This window comes from Equus caballus, chromosome 10, assembly GCF_041296265.1.
Source record: "Equus caballus isolate H_3958 breed thoroughbred chromosome 10, TB-T2T, whole genome shotgun sequence".
Lineage (NCBI taxonomy): Eukaryota > Metazoa > Chordata > Mammalia > Perissodactyla > Equidae > Equus > Equus caballus.
The window spans coordinates 4,201,720-4,218,842 of NC_091693.1; the positions used below are offsets into that span (position 1 = coordinate 4,201,720).

Sequence of the window (17,123 nt, forward strand, 5' to 3'; positions counted from 1 at the left end):
GGCTCCTTTCTCCCAAGGTGCTCTGTGAGTCCTTTGACTTCTTTATCTCTTTTTTAACTTTTGAGAAAGATTAGCCTTGAGCTAACATCTGCCGCCAACCCTCCTCTTCTTTTGCTAAGGAAGACTGGCCCTGAGCGAACATTCGTGCCCATCTTCTTCTACTTTGTATGTGGGACCACTGCCACAGCATGGCTTGATAAGCGATGCATAGGTCCATGCCCAGGATCCGAACTGGTGAACCCCAGACCGCTGAAGGGGAGTATGAGAATTTAACCACTGCGCCACTGGGCTGGCCCCTCTTTTTTTTTTAATTGAGATATAATTCATATACCATACAATTCACCCTTTTAATACAATTCAGGGCTTTTTAGTATATTCACAGAGTTGGGCACCACCACTACCTAATTTCAGAACACTTCCATCCCCCTCAAAGGAAACCCTGCACCCAGCAGCAGCGACTCCCCATTCCCCAGTGCCCCAGCTCCAGCCCCAGGCAACCGCTAATCTACATTCAGTTTCTACGGATTTCTTATCAAGGGCCTTTCACAGTCCATTCACTCTCCAACTCTCTCTAGTCTAAGTTCTGTTGCCATCTCAGCACCAAGTGTCCTTTTGTCCTGCTGCCAAACAGAAGACAGCCGGCTCCGCCCTCATTCTCCGCCTCTGAACTGGATTCAACCCCACCCACCACTCTCCTCTAGATTTCAGAAGCTCCCCTCACCCTCCCTCCCAGAGCTCTCCCTGACAACTTTCTCTGCGCCTCCTTCTCTCCTGACTGCCCTCCAGACGCCGGGGTCTCAGGCTTCCGTCCTAGCCCTCAGCCGGCGCAGGAGTGTCCTCTAGTCTCTGCAGCTTTAGACATCATCTCTATGCCGATGATGCTCAAATACTTATTTCTAGCTCTGCCTTCTCCATTGAACTGAAGATTTGAACCTGGACACGTATGTGAAACACTGACATAGCTCCTGGGTTCTCTCTCCGCTGTCTCCCTCACCGCTGCTCCCGTCATTAGGGAAAATGATGCAGCTGTTCACACCAAAACCTGACAAGCCATCTCTCTTTCTACCATCTTTTTACGCAGTCCTCTACAAATCCCTGCCAGCTCTACCTGCAAACCATGTCTCTGGCGCATCCCCCTCTGTCCCGTCCTGTCACCTGCGCTAGTGTAAGCTGCCAGCGCCGCTGGCCCGGACGACCGCACGGTCAGCCTCCAGGCAGCAGACCTGCTCCTAAAATAAACACCATACCACGTCATTCCCCTTCTTAAAAGGTTCAACGGCCTCCAAACTCCCACCGCTCAAATGTGGCCGTGCCTCCCTGCCACCTCCCTTCCTGCCACTCTCTCCCTTGTCAGGAAGCTCCAGCCAGGAGCCCCTGTTTCTGTTCCTCTGGCAGGAGAAGCTTGTTCCTGCCACAGGGTCTCTGCAGCTGTCGGTCCCCCTGCCTTGCCCAGATGCTCCCCTGGCCCTCTTCAAATGGCCGGCTCCTCACCGTCACTCAAATCTCAGCGTAAGTCTAGAGGGGCCTCTCCCACCCCGAGTCATTCTATCAGGTTACACCTCCCACCCCGAGTCATTCTATCAGGTTACACGTTTTCTTTTCTTTACACACTTAGCAAAATCACAACTACTTATTTGCTTACTCAGGGCCAGCTCTGTGGGGGCAGGAAGCTGATCTGATTAGATCAAGCTGCAGCTCCAATGCTAAGAAGGGCCTGGCCCACAGCTGAGGCTCAGCCAGCATTTGTTGAAGGAATAAAGGAAACTTGTTACCAAGGGAAACATCTAAGATACATCATTAAATGTGGCAAAGAGCCGAAGAGTATGTCTGCAACGATTCCTCCCCCTTGGGGGAAAAAAGGATACAGAGGAAGATTGGCAACAGATGTTAGTCAGGACCAATCTTCCTCACCAAAAAAAAAAAAACAAAACAGTTTTCCAATAATCTCTTTGACCCAAGGTGAGCACATCCCACCGATGAAGAGCTTAGGAATTCAGTGTGTGGCATGTTACAAATGCAGGCAGGAGGCACAGGGCCCGGTAAAGACCGCCTTCACTCCGCATCACTATTTCCTGCCAGGGGGTGTCAGCACTCACCATGGACGAGGCAGAGTCCAGGAGGCTCACAACCTTCATCTCAATGGCGTCCTCACCAAAGCTCTTCAGCAGCTTCATGACCTCGCTCAGCGTCAGCCACTTACAGTCCACGTTTTGAATGGAAACAATATAATCTCCTTCCTTGGCTCCTGCCAGCTACAAAAATGTGATTTAAAGAAAGGTCAACGTTCTGTTCATTCAAATGCCTGAATCAGTTCCCAAGTTCATTAACAAAACAGATGTTTGTCTACGTGTGCTTCAAGAAAGCAAACATTAATCCTTTCCTCTTGGGGCACGTAGCACCATGAGAGGCCTTTTGCATAAAGTCAGCCTTTACTTAAAGGAACCCTGAATTCCTTCAGCCGGATCTCTCTGTTTGTGCAGCTTTCTTTGTATTTTACCAGTCTGCCTGCCCGCAAAGATGCCAGACGTCCAGAAGGGTCCCTGCTTACCGCAGCGGAGCAGTGAGGATCCAGGAAGTGGACTTGGACTGGGGAGTTTCCCCTCAAGGTGAACCCCAAGTCCCCTTCTTCTGCAGTGAAGCGAAGAGTTCGAGGGGGTGTCCATCTCTTGTTAGCCGAAAACACAGATAAGGGGCCCTTCGAAAGAGAGCATCATTAGGTGTAGGGTCTGAAGGCTGAATCGGGCATTTGAAAACTAAAGGGAGGACGTCCTTGCAAGTTTCACCCGACCTTGCTCAGAGAATATACACTACAGCACTCATACGAGAACGTGAACTGCCATTTCTCTACAGGAGCGCATCTATTTCAAATAAAGCTATCCTTTTAAAATTATCTTGGGGCTGGCCCCGTCGCCAAGTCGCCAAGTGGTTAAGTTCGTGCGCTCTGCCTTGACGGCCCAGGGTTTCGCCGGTTCAAATCCTGGGTGCAGACGTGGCACCGCTCATCAGGCCATGCTGAGGCGGCGTTCCACATGCCACAACTAGAAGGATCCACAACTAAAAATACACAACTATGTACCGGGGAGCATTGGGGAGAAAAAGGAAAAATAAAATCTTAAAAAAATAATAATAAAATAGAATAATATAATCTTAATTAAAATTATCTTATATAAAATCTAATTTAAAGATATCTAAAAATAGCCTCTTACATACGTGCACCTTATAAAAGCTGTCCCCTTGGGTCATTATGAAATAAGCGTTTGACATACCAGCTTCTGGAAGAAGTCAGCTGCTGTCACCTTGGAGAGCTGTGGAAGTATAATTTCAACCTCCTGCTCAGTTTTAGCTGGAAAAGAAGATGAAAAGTGAAAGCATAAATGTTTCCATAATTGGAAGTTACCCTTGACAACTCAGGCCGAAGTCTTCCTTCTGAAGGGAAGAGGAAGCGAGCTTTCCTCCTACTCCCTGGTCCTGCCCTTTGGTTTAGACAAGTAGTGCAGAAGACGAACTACGGGGCAGCCCCTGGCCCGGCGTGACCTGTCCTGGGCACCTGCTATGAGCCACACCCCGCTCTGAGGCTGGGGCAGAGAAGTGACCGTCAGACACTTCCTGCCTTCCAGGAGCTTGTTTACAGGCCAGTGGACTTCCTCTGGCCCTCATGAAACCCTCCTGAGGCGTCATCTACATGCCAGGTGTGGCTGTTACGCAGGTGCCCTGTCCCTCAGCACAAAGTCCTGGGCGAGGCGTTGCCCCCTTTGCGTTATTAACCTGTGATGTGAGGGTTTCCCAGGAGGCAGATGGAATGTGGGTGGGTGTGGAGCCCAGCAAAAACCTCAAGGCCAAAGGTAGTTTCAGGAGTCCCCTGACTAGAGGTGACGGCTGGAACCCCTAAGGAGGTTGTGAGGCTTTAAGGAGAGGAATCTAGAAGAAGCAAACCAGGGAGAGTAGTCCCTGGAGAATGCCAGGAGGGATGGGGGGGCTTGGGCAAGAAGAGTCAGCCAAGGGGGTGCAGAGGGAGGTGGGAGCAGAACCAAGCTGGCAGGGCACCCCGACACCAAGGCAGGGGTGTCGAGGGGCACGAGGGGAGTCGGATGCTGCAAAGGGGTTGATGAGGACACAGGCCATAAGGAAGCCGCTGGCTTCAGGGAAGAGGAGATGGGAATGGCAGGGCGAGCAGCGCCTGGCCCGCTCCCAGGCAAGCACACAGCGTGGGTGGCCCACGCCCTGCAGGACAAGCAGGTCAAGGCTGTGCACCCGGGGCGGCCCCGCCTCACACGCCCTCTGCACACACGGGCGCCCAGCTCACTCACCAACGATGTCGGGAGCCTCGACCAAGTCGAGCAGGTCACCGTCCTCTTGGTGCTGCGCGTACTTGAGCCGGGAGCGCTGGTGCGCGGCGGACAGCACCTCCTGCAGCACCTCGATGTTGCGGAGCTTCTTGCACAGGCTCGCCTCCCTCGCGGACTCCTCGTGGTGCGCGATGGCTCTGAGCAGGTGGGACTTGCCTGCCAACCGAAAATCAACACCATGTGACCTGCGTCCGAAATTGCAACGTGAGTGCCCAGGAGAGCCGAAGCGCCCACGGGTCAGCCCAGGAAGGTGGACATTCTCTTTCCTGAAGGATCTGCCTGGACGGTTTAAATCCCTCTTAAATGTGCATGCAACGTGCTCACTTGTGTCTATAAAACATTCACTCAGCAAATATTTACCGAAAGTTCTGGACACTAGAGAGAAAGCAATGAAGAAAAACTAGCCTCTGTATTCACGGAGTTTCCATGCTTGTGGTTGACGACAGAGAATTAACAAGCAAAGAAATACGTAACGAATCACATGACAACAAGGTTATGGAGAAAAATAAAGCAGGGCAGGCAGAGGTGGCAAGGGAAGACTGGGAATGGAAAGCTTCTCTCTATGACGGGTGACGGGGAAGGCCTTATTGAAGGTAACTTTTGAGCAACGTCCTGAAGGAAGTGAGGGAGCAGCCATAAGGATATCTGATAGAAGAGCACTCCTGAAAGCAGGAACAGCAGGTACAAAGGCCCTGGGGCAGGAGCCTGCCTGTGTGTTCAAGGACAACAAGGAGCTTGGGGGTGTGAGTGGAGGGAGTGAGGGCTGGAGAGAAGGGTAGGGAACGAGGCCAGAAAGGAGCAGGGGCCAATCCATGCCCAACCTCACAAGTGCAGGGTGAGGACTTCTGCTCCTAGTGGGGTGAGATGGGAGCGAGCAGGGTGCAAGCAGAGGGCTGATGTGATTTGACCCAAGCGAAAAGAGTGAAGGAGCAAAGAGGAAAGCGGGGAGACCAGCCCTGTGGCCACTGCGAAAAGACGGGAGGCCATATGATCCCTCTGGCCTCTGTTTCCCCAACTGAAAAATGGGGACCATACACACCCACTTCACAGGGTCGCATGAGGGGTAAGGGAGTCGACGTTCGGTAAGCAAGCAATGTATAAGTATGGCTTGGACAAGGGTGGTAGGTAAGAAGTGGCTGGATTTGGGAAACGTCTTCTAGATAGAGTCAACAGGATTTGCCAATCAAACGTGGGGTGAGAAAGACAGACAAGAGCAGCAAGCGCGTGCAAGGTTTCTGGCCTGCGCGCCCAGAAGGATGGAGTTGCCATCACTGAGACAGCGAAACTGTGTTTGGGGGTGGGGGGCGGGTCTGAGCAGTGGAGGAAGTCAGCTTTGCACACAGAAAGCGATATTCGCTCTGAGATGTGGCAGAGACGAACCAATTCATTACCAGGCCTTGGGTACGGCGAAAGAAAATTAACCAATGTGTCCTTCCACGTTATGGCCAGGGGCCATGCCCCGGACACTGGGGACGACTGTCAAAGCTCTGGCTCCACTGTGGGAGGCCAGGCCTGGCCCTCGAGGAACCCGTGAGAACACGGCTCTGGAAGCCCCCTGAGGCTAGAGACTGCGCCTCATGGCTTCTGAATCCAGAGTGGCCACGATGACTCAGGACGCCCTACTCTCCAAGCCCTGGGGACCTCTCTGGGGCTGTCCATGAGCAGGACCAGCTGGCCATCGAATGGGCACGGGGAGGGAGGGGGCAGGAGAGCCGCACGCACCCAGCTGTTGGCGCTGGTGACCGTTTCTCAGCGTGGCCAGGGGCGTCAGTCCCTCCGGCATGCGGTCGTAGAGCTGGGACAGGCACTTCTCCTGGTGGTCCTCGTCTGCGCCAGGGCTCACTGCAACGAGACCACAGATGAATCCTTTCTCGTGGCTGCGCAGCACAGGCTCAGGAGACGGTGCCGCACACCCACGGAGAGCTCTCTCTGTCAGCCACATGGCTGGCTCCCCTTATCTTCCAGGTTTACAGGCACTGGGGACAACAGGCTCCCTTCCCCGCTGGACACACCCCAGGCGGTCCAGCCACATGTCTGTGCGCTTGGGCCAGGCACGCTCTAGGGGCTCACGATTCGGCTCTGAGCCCCCACTCTCTCCCTCCTCCAAGTCGCCCACCTCCTGGAACCTCCTAGCAGAGCCCACCTCACAGCCCTGGCAGCCTCCATGCCTCACCCTCCCCTGCATGTGCCCCCTAACCTCTCCAAGCCACTCACCACCACCTCCGACCTTCCAGCCTCCGCTCCAGAGCTGGGACAGTGTCATTGTCTAGCTGTGCTTTCCCTCCCTGTTCAGCTGGACCAGTCCTCCTCAGAGTCCAAAGCCCAAACCAAATGTCACCCCCTCCAAGAAACCACCCATGACTACGCCGAGGAGTCCCGCTGCTGCCTCGTTTGTGTTTCGGCCGCAACACCGAAGCACGTTACTTCTGCTGGTTGACACGACTTGCCCGCCTCGCAGACTGTGTCATCACACCAGCTGTGGCCGCTAACACTTTCACAGCCCACGAGGGACAAGGCGCTCGGTAGCTCTGCATTCAGGCACAGAGTCTCCACAACAGCCCTGTGAGGGACGTTCTCTTCAAATCCCCATTTACAGATGAGAAAATGAGGCACAGAGCAGCCAAGTGACCTGCCCAAGGTCACACAGCTAGTAAATGGCAGAGCTGAGACAGGAACCCAGACGGTCTGGCTCTGGAGGTTGTCCTTTTAACTACTCTAGGGGCTGCCTTGATTAGTACTAATTACAACAGAAGTCCCACCCAACTTCAGATCAGAGGCAGGACCAGGGCGAGGAGAGGGAGGCACTCGCCTCAGGCTGAAGATTTAAGGGAGCCAAAAACTCAGCAATAAAAATAGATGAGATTTTAATGTAATTTTCTAAATATCAAAATTAATGCAAAAAAAATCCGTGATGAACAAAACAGCAACATTTCTTCTTGCTTCAGGCTCCAATGTGGCTCAGCACAGTGTTGTCACTGATCAGTGTCTTTACTTAAAATTTTGATCACCGTGGATTTTTTTTTGCATGAATTTTGATTCATTTAAAATATTCCAGGAAAATGTTATCTTGATTCTGCATTTTGGGGCATCCCCCTTGGATTCTGTCCCCGAGGCGCGTGCCTCCCTTGTCCCAGCCCTGGTCCCGGCCCTGTTCTAGATTCCAGGTGAAAAGTCATCTCCAAGAAGCTGTCTGCTCCATCCCGGGCAGAACCCCGCTACCCGTCTTCCTCCCACAGCGGGAACATGTAATCACGAATCCCTGACCCGCTGACAGACACCTGGGCCAGCACATCACTCCCTCCCTCTGCCCCGGCTTCCAGGGCAAGCAGGCGGCTCTCACTGAGCTCAGAATCTCCCCGAGGCAGGAAAACCGCAACGCTGCCCAAAGCCTGAGCCCCCGAGCCTTACGCTGGTGGTCGATGAGGAGGGTGGCTGCGAAGTAGTGGGCCAGGGCTCCGTAGTGGTGGGCCTTCACGCAGGCCAGGCTGGCCCAGGAGTAGGGGATGTTCTTCTTCACGGGCGCCTGGCTCATGGCTGCGTGCAGCTGCCGGTAGACCTCTCCCACCTGGAACAGAAGGGATACTGGGAATGGGGAGCCCGGCACGGGGCCCTCGAGCACCTGGGCTGCAGAGAAAGAGCTCTTTCTTCCATGTGGCAGCCCCTGCCAGAGGCCGCTCCGGAATCTGGGAGCGACTCCAAGGGCCCCCGTGTTGTCAGTGTCAGAGTTAACAGGCAACTGTCATTATGCTGGTTTTTAGCTAAGCTGCAGACGGGATCAGTGATCCGTATCTGAAACACCGGTACTTGCCAAGAAAATGCAAGCCAGCGCTCTGGCGGGGCTGGGCACGGTGCCCGGGTCAAGCTGCCATGGGAAGACTGACTGCTTCCAGGGGGCCCACACCAACGCCTTCTCCCCACCCCGAAAGTCACAGGGACCCGGAACGCTCACCTTCGCAGCCTCATGAGCCACCTTCACCAGCATGAAGAACTCGTTCCGGATCCCAGGAAGGCAGATTTTGTCAAACACGCTTTCTTGGGCTTGGGCGAGCATCATTTTGACCAGTACACTGAGCATGGCGGGACTCATGTCGTAACTCGGGGTGTGAGTAAATGTCTCTTTCAGGTAGTTTAAAACTCCTAAAATTGGAAATTTTATGCACATCTGTTGGGGGTCATATTTATTTCACCGTGCTGCTCAGAAGTAAAGAGAATAATAGAAGCAAAAATAAAAAACTGGTGTCCTGGAGCACCTTAAAAAAATCTGATTCTCAATGACTATAGATCCAGCCCTTCCACGCCTAGGTACACACCCCAGAGAATTGAAAGCAGGGACTTAATCTGATACTTGTACGCTCACGTTCACAGCAGCATTATTCACAACAGCCAGAAGGCAAAAACAACTCAGATGTCCACGGATGAATAAACCGATAAACAAAATGCGGTAGATACATACACTGGAATATTCTTCAGCCTTAAAAAGGAAGGAAATTCTGACATGCCACAACATGGATGAAGACACACTAAGTGAAATAAGCCAGTCACAAGGACAAGTATTGTGTGAGTCCACTGAGATAGCTCCCAGGAACTGTCACCTTCACAGAGACAGAAAGCAGAATGCTGGCTGCCAGGGGCTGGGGGAGAGCATGGAGGGGTACTGTGTAATGGGCACAGAGTTTCAGTTTGGGATAATGAAAAAGTTCTGGAGATGGGGAGATGCACGACAATATGAATGTACTTCGTGCCAATGAAGTGTACTCTTAAAAGTGGATAAAATGGTGATTTTGTTATGTATGTTTTACCACGATGAAAAAACAAAATCGGATTCTCTTCCAAAGCATTCACATCTGTATCAAGCAGGGAACCCAGCCTGCTCCCTGTCCGTTCCTGTCTCTCCTTGGATAATTGTGAGAAACTCCAAACATGCTAGGCATTCGACAACAGAGGGGAAAGCAGAAAGCAGGCAGAACGAGCTCTCTGGGGGGGTGGGGGGGGGGCACGCTCACACTGGACGGCCGGGTCATTCACAAATTCAGGGCTTTTCCCCAGGACCTTCGGAAAGATCATCTCAGCCCACTCCAATGGGAATTTTCATGCTGTAGCCTTCGGCTGAGTTTTTTTATGCTTTAGAAAATTAACTGTCACAGCATTGACTGACAATCAACCTGGAGCTAAAATAAAATCCCCGACATGAATCCCATCTGACTGGTTCCTCTGGTTTTGCTGCAAAGGAAAACTGCCTGCAGAAAGAGGGGAAGGAAGGCACCGGGGCAGGGGCAGGCCGTGCGCTCCCCTCTGGGTGTGCTCCCACTCTGTTCTCAGCTTCAACTTGTCTGTATCTCTGTAATCTCAGGTCACGAAGCATACCTGCTTAAGATTCCTCAGAAAGAAAGATGAGCCCAGAAAAGGATGGACAGTGGGAGAAACCGGCTCCCATGAGGAACCTCAGCATGCTGTTTCATCCTGAGGGACCAATTATTCTAACACAAGCAATTCCACGATTAGCCAAAATGGCAAAGCTCTGCTTCTTCACGGCCTTGCAGGGCAAAAAGGTCTCTGCTGGGAGTAACACCCCAAAGCAAAGTGATGGGGACCAGCGCAGAAGAAACACGCTGTGGTCTGCGCTCTGTTGCTGCTTTTGCCCACCATCCCCCATGCCAAGTCTGCTGGACACAGGCCCTGTCGGAGGGGAGCAACGCAGGACCCTGGACACCCACGAGCCAGGCCCGCCCACTGCACCCGGCCTGGCGACCCCTGGTCCTCTCCAGGTTGGCGCTAAGTGTCACCTGACAGGGGGCAGAGAAGAGCAACCTGAGGTGGGTGAGCTTCATGAAATGAGCATGATATGAAGGCATGGAGAGCAATATGCACAGATGAGGCACTCCCGATGAAAGAAAAAGCCTACACTTTCACTATTTGGGAAAATTTATTCTGTTCTTCAATATAGTGTTTAAAGGAACAGTTCATTCACTGCCATCCCTGGGGCCGCTCATTTGGAAAAGATTAATCAGCCACAGGAGTCACTGTGCGTATGAGCCACACCTGGACTGAGATGACAGGGTTGGAGCCATTAAGCAATTCTCTTGGTGGGAAGATACACCAGTGCTCGACTGGTCTGGCCCTCTCAGGCCTGTGAGGCCAAGCATGGGCCTAGGGAGGATCCCCTGACCCTCTTCAGCTGGGGTACCCGGTGCTCCATCCCCGCAGCCCCCAGGAGACACACCTGCGGCTCTCTGAAAGGCGTCCACCGCGCTCTCCAGCCCAGCCTGCGTCTGCCGATTGCTCCGGGTCCCGATCTGCGTGTAGAGGGCTCCAGTGTTGAACAGAATGCTGGCCTTCTCCAGGAGCAAGTTCTGTTGGCTGACGGGGACCCCGGTGAGGGAGTCATACCTGTTGAAAAGAAACGTGTTGAAAGCAGCAGATTACTTGGCTAATCAATGTCACTTCGGGGTGAGAATGGACAACACCGATTTCTTGAATAAAATGCAAAGGTGCACATGCAACGAGGCTTTCATTCCCAAGCAAGATGATGGGCATGATCATGCTGACCAAGACACCCACAATCACACACAAAAATAAGCTTCCCAACCAAGACGTCCTTCAGGAGCTGAGTGATAAACAAACTGTGGCCCATCCGTACAGTGCAGTATCATTCAGCACTAAAAATACGTGAGCTAACGAGCCATAAAAAGACACACAGGAACCTCAAATGCATGTGACTAAGTGAAAAAAGCCGATCTGAAAAGGCTACCTACTGTGTGATTCCAACTATATGACATTCTGGAAAAAGTAAAACAATGGAGACAGAAAATCATCAGTGGTTTGAAGGTTTAGAGGGGCAAAGAGGGGGTATGAACAGCTGGAGCACAGAGGGTTTTAGGGCTGTGGAAGTGCTCTGCATGATCCTATAATGGTGGATATAGGTGATTATACATCTGCCCAAACCCACAGACCATTCCCACCAGGAGTGAGCCCCAGTGTAAACTGTGGACTTTGGGTGACGAGGTGCCAAGGCAGGTACATACCATCGAGGGGGGATGTTGACAGTGGGGATGGGATATATGGGAAATCTCTGTACCCTTTCCTCAGTTTTGCTGTGAACCTAAAACTGCTCTTAAAAATAAGGCATATTAGGGCCTAGTGGTTAAGTTTGGCATGCCCCCTTTCATAGGCCCGGGTTCAGTTTCCAGGCGCAGACCTACACCACTCGTCAGTGGCCATGCTGTGGTGGCAGCTCACATACAAAAAAGAGGAAGATTGGCAACAGATGTTAGTTCAGGGAGACTCTACCTCAGCAAAAAAAAAAAAGACGTATTTAAAAAAAATAAGGGTCTGTCCCAGTGGTGTAGTGGTTAAGTTTGTGCACTCCGCTTTGGTTGCCTTGGATTCACTGGTTCGGATCCCGGGTGCGGACATGGCACCCTTCGTCAAGCCATGCTGTGGCAGGCGTCCCACATATAAAGTAGAGGAAGATGGGCACAGATGTTAGCTCAGGGCCAATCTTCCTCAGCAAAAAAGGAGGATTTATGTTAGCTCAGGGCTAATCTTCCCCCCCAAAAAATAAGTAAGCCTTCTCCTAAAGGAAATATAGCAGTTACTAACCCCTCATAATTCTTCCTGCAGCCTAAAAGATTCAGGATCTGTTTTAAAGTTCACATATCACCGAGAAGGTAGACATGGACGTTCTCCCTAAGTGGAAACTGAGGAGAAGTCGTCCTGAGAGCTCTTTCACCAGCGCAGACAGCTAACCGAAGAGTCATCTGCCTTTCCTTTCAAAAGGCAGGCATCTGTGGTGAAGTCTACCTCTGGCCACGGCCCTTCACTGTTGGGATGTACGCCCTCGCGCCCACACTCCTGAGCACACCCAGAGAAGAGGCACGGCACCTCCAAGGTGTTTGAACACTATCTCTGAAACTTCCTACCCCGGAGAAGAATGCAACGTTCTGCTCCCATTTTTAAATGTGACCTGTTCTGTGTGCTGCCCTTGTCCCTGGCACAACACCTGGTTCCCACCCCTTAGCCCATCTGGGCCAAGAATCTCGCTTCTCGTTAGTTCCACCTCAGAGCCCGGCGTTTCCCCAATGATAAAATGAGCATCAAAAAGGCCCCTCCTCCTTGGCTCGTTTGTTCTGAGAAGCAAGAAGCTATGGTCTGCTGGAGCTTTCTCCCCTTGGAGCCCCTTCATAAATAAACACCAGTTTATCCGCACGGCTCTGGCCTCTCCTGTGTCAATGGCCAACTAGAGAGAGGGGCCACGGTGCGGAGGAGCCCTTGGTGCTGAGCCCCGGAGCTCTGGCTGCGGTGGGATCGCACTGGCACCTACCACGTGAACAGGATCCCCATGTGCCGGGTGGGCGGGAAGAATCGACTCTCGACAAAGCCCAGCTGGGTGAAGTAACTCATCAGCAGTTCAACCCCAGCCTCATCCCGGCTGGGCGTCCGACAAGCCTGAAAGGAAAGGAGCCGCCGAGCGGTGAGCCCACAGCAGACAGCGCGTCCCATCCCCGAAGACGCCTGCACACGCTATTTCTGTGGAGCTGGGGCCCAGCTGCTGTATCGCGAGCTCTAGGAAGGATGGCAAGGGCTGGCAAGACCTCAGGAGACTCAGAATCCAGCCCGACATGCCAGTGCGCATGTCTGTCCCCTTCTGTGGTCTTCTTATGTGGCAAGTTGAAGGGACGGTTCTGACAGCCCCTCCCTGCCACCCCCAACCATGGGCGATTCTCTAAGACTTCAGGCACAGTAACGGGGTAACCTGAAGACTCGGCGAGCTCTCAGCCATCCTCCTCTCCCTGCGGCACCCGAGACGCACCTGTCTCAGATCCATCAGGTCTGCTATCTCATCTTCATATAGGGAGCTATCTTCACTGTAATGTTCCAGGATAAAATCCTGTAAGAAAAATGAGGGAAGATACTGTAACATGTCATTCAAAACTGTAAATAGGGGGACCGGCTCTGTGGCATAGTGGTTAAGTTCGCGTGCTCTGCTTCAGCGGCCTAGGGTTCGCTGGTTCAGATCCTGGGTGTGGACCTACACACCACCCATCAAGCCATGCTGTGGCAGCATCCCACATACAAAACAGAGCAAGACTGGCACAGATGTTAGCTCAGGGACAATCTTCCTCACCAAAAAAAAACCAAAACACACAAAACTGTAAATAGGTAAAACAGTAAGGTCTAATGTGCCCCTCCTTTAAAAATACATGGAGAATTCATAAAAATTTAGGGGAGACTGCACACTGCAATGATTTTCTGAGTGGTAGGATTTATTTTCTTAATTTTACATATATTTTAAAATTTTGCTTCTGTTGCTTCAGTAAAAAGGACAGTTGAAGTTATTTTTTATTTAAAAATGTCTTTGCAACATGGTTAAGTGAGCTACACATTAAACAATTCTGGCAGATGTCACAGACATCTGGGGCTCAGACCTTCATCCTTGGGGCTGCCCTCAGAACCTGGCTCAGGGTCTTCCTGGCAAAGGAAAGGGAACTTGTGTCTGGGGACGGTTAGGAGGGTGCTGCCCTCAGGAACTGTGATGGGAAGCTATGTGAGAACAGCTCTGGGCACGTCCACGTGTGAGGCACCCCAGTGAGAGCCCCAGCCGGGCAGCAGCCGTGTTTGATGACTGACTGCTCTGGGACTTTACTCAGTGGTACAGCCGTGCTGAGGAGCATCTGCTGTGAGCCGGGGCTGTTCTCACTGCTTGGGCCACAGCAGGGAACGAAACAAAGACCCTTCCCCATGGAGCTTACATTCTAGCCGGGGGCACAGCCAGTGAGTAACAGGCACAGAAAATAAATAAAGTACATCGTATATTGGCAGATGGCAAGCATTACAGGGAAAACGGGAGAGTGGTATAAGGAGCATGGAGACGAGTTCCTGCATGACATCCTCCACTGAGGCCAGAGACTGCTCAGTTGTCTTCTCAAGTGTGGGAGTATTCTCTTTACACACTTTCCACATTAGAGCGCCCCCTGCTTTTTGTGTGTTCAATGCCATCTGCACACATGCCCGCAGACCCTCTGGGATTTTACTGAGTGAATATACAACTTTGCCGGGCTTTTTTTAATTGGCAATGTATCAAACATTTTCATATGCCACAAAATATTCTCTAACATGACTCTTCATGGTTATATAATCCTCCAATGTAATGAATGCATAATTCATTTATTCAACAAATAAGCTACCTACTATGTGCTAACCAAGATGGACCATGATAGTCTTAACCCCCTCTCGCTGGACATTTAAGTTATTTGTAAATTTTGCAATTAGAGATAACACCGTGACAGTCATCCTTGAGCACACCTCTGATTAGTTCCTCAGAATAAGTTCCAAGAAGATGTCTTGCTGGGTCCAAGGATACGCAGAAACCTCCTTCTGGTTTTTAATTTGGTCATTTTTATCCAACTTTTTTTATGATGCTGTCACAGATTTTCTTCACGACTTTACTTAAAGCACTAACGTTTGGAATCAGCTCCTCAACAAATATAACAGCCATTTATATAATTTGAAATGGTTTTCAAATGTAATTATGTTATCAGTGACATTAATTATGGTGAGGATGATCTGGAGGACAGAGTTCATCTCAGGCTCCTCTGGTGACATCCCTGAGAGCAGTGTTAAGGGCCACCACTCAGGAGATGCTTGAGGATCAGAACTGTATCCTTTACAGAGCTGCATGCTGTTCTATCAGCTCTACTGTGGACACTGGCAACAATTTCCTTAAAATTAGGAGAGAAATTACAATTAAGAAGTTAAAAGAGAAACTTTATGTTAACCTCACAGAAGTCAAAGAGGATTTTGATAAATTCTAAATCTATTCCTGACTTTTCAAACTTAGTAAACTAGGATGGATTAAATGTATTTAGTAGGATAAAAAATATCTAGTTGAAACCCACCATAAACATCAGGGACAAGACAAGGACTTCTACCATCTGCTATTAATTAGTATAATTCTGAAGGTTGTCTAGCCAACGAATTAAGAAAAATAAGAGATAAACATTAGAAAGGAAGAAATAAAAAATACACATATTTTTGCAAAATAACAACATATTCACAAAACCTAACAGGGTCAACTGAAAAACTACTAAACTAGTAAGAATTCAGTACAGTGGACAAAAAGTGAATATATAAAAATCAATAGTCTTCCTTTCTTATACAAGCAGTAACCAGTTAGAAAAATATAACAGGAAACAATAAGTTTCACAATTACAAAAAAAGTACAATATTCCTAGGGATAGGATTAATTTAACTAATTAAGCAGATAACTTTTTTTTTTTAAAGATTTTATTATTTCCTTTTTCTCCCCAAAGCCCCCCGGTACATAGTTGTATATTCTTCGTTGTGGGTTCTTCTAGTTGTGGCATGTGGGACGCCGCCTCAGCGTGGTCTGATGAGCAGTGCCGTGTCCGCGCCCAGGATTCGAACCAACGAAACACTGGGCCGCCTGCAGCGGAGTGCACAAACTTAACCACTCGGCCACGGGGCCAGCCCCAAGCAGATAACTTTTTAATTAAACTTTACGGAAGGACATGTTACTTCAATCTCTCATTTATTCCTTAAGTCATTTTTTTGACAAGACAGTTATGGCTCCTGCCCCCGTAAAACTTACTGTTTGTTGGCATCAACAACTGGAAATACTATGTTCATGGGAGAAAAGGTGCAATATCCTAAAGATGCAATTTTGTCCAAATTAAGCTATGACTCTAATGAAATTTCAATCAAAACCCAAAAGTACTATTTTTTGGAAACTCATCAAAATATGAAAGTGAATATGTGGAAGAAAAGCTAAGAACGTTTGGAAAAGCACAGTAATAAAGGAGGCTTGCTCGAATTGCTGTTGAAACACCCAGGGATTAAACAATGAGAAAGGACACACAATGAAACCAGACACGGATCAGGAAGAGACTGAAGTAGATTCGAGAATCAGGTATATAACAAAAGCCAGTATTCCAGAGAAGTGGGAAAGGCTGGAGCATCCATCGGGTCCAGGCAGGACGGAGGTGGCACAGGACCGCAGCCTGATGTGAATTTAAGGGCAGGACTATTACAGTGGTGTGGGCAGGGTTCTGGGAAACCACAGGGAGGGTGTGGGACCGCCAGAGCCATTAGAAACCCACAGGTGAAGGATCAAAGGGGAGAAGGACCTACGGAAACCCAAAGAGGTGGCTACCCAAGGTACAGCCACCAGGAATGCAAAAAGAAGCCAACGGAGGAATAAATTTCCAGACTGCCCTCTTCTCTTTCCCTCTCATCTCCTGCTCCTCCCTCTCGGCCAGCCACAAAAGGGAGCCACAGAGCAGGAGCCTGCCGCGGCCTCCCCCGGCGCAGAGCAGGAGGGAGGAGAGTGGATGGGGGGCACAGAGGGAAATGGATACCATCCAGCACCACAGATGGATTCTGTATACATAGTTCGGGGGAAACTGGCTACCCATTTGGTGAAAATAAAAAGTTATAGCCCTACACCTAATTTTTTACCCCCAAACAAATTCCAGCTAAATTAAAGAGGTTTTTTTTTTTTAAGATTTTATTTTTCCTTTTTCTCCCCAAAGCCCCCCGGTACATAGTTGTATATTTTTAGTTGTGAGTCCTTCTAGTTGTGGCATGTGGGATGCCACCTCAGCATGGCTTGATGAGCGGTACTATGTCTGCACTCAGGATCCGAACCAGTGAAACCCTGGGCTGCCGAAGCGGAGCACGTGAACTTAATCACTTGGCCACGGGGCCAGTCCCTCAATTAAAGACTTAATGTTACAAAATTTTAAACAATCACAAAGCAAT

General features: G+C 50.3%; 1 protein-coding gene across 1 annotated transcript in view; it reads right to left on the bottom strand.

Annotated features, from left to right (window-relative positions):
• RHPN2 (rhophilin Rho GTPase binding protein 2) overlaps positions 1-17,123 on the bottom strand; it is a 50,016-nt gene that overhangs the window by 4,047 nt on the left and 28,846 nt on the right. The window contains exons 5-14 of the mRNA XM_023649490.2: positions 13,156-13,233; positions 12,667-12,791; positions 10,567-10,733; positions 8,296-8,483; positions 7,755-7,911; positions 6,069-6,188; positions 4,308-4,502; positions 3,267-3,343; positions 2,549-2,695; positions 2,097-2,252 (exon numbers count right to left, since the gene is read on the bottom strand). Of these exons, the coding sequence (XP_023505258.1) occupies positions 2,097-2,252; positions 2,549-2,695; positions 3,267-3,343; positions 4,308-4,502; positions 6,069-6,188; positions 7,755-7,911; positions 8,296-8,483; positions 10,567-10,733; positions 12,667-12,791; positions 13,156-13,233 (1,410 nt within the window). The remainder of the gene's footprint in view (positions 1-2,096; positions 2,253-2,548; positions 2,696-3,266; positions 3,344-4,307; positions 4,503-6,068; positions 6,189-7,754; positions 7,912-8,295; positions 8,484-10,566; positions 10,734-12,666; positions 12,792-13,155; positions 13,234-17,123) is intronic.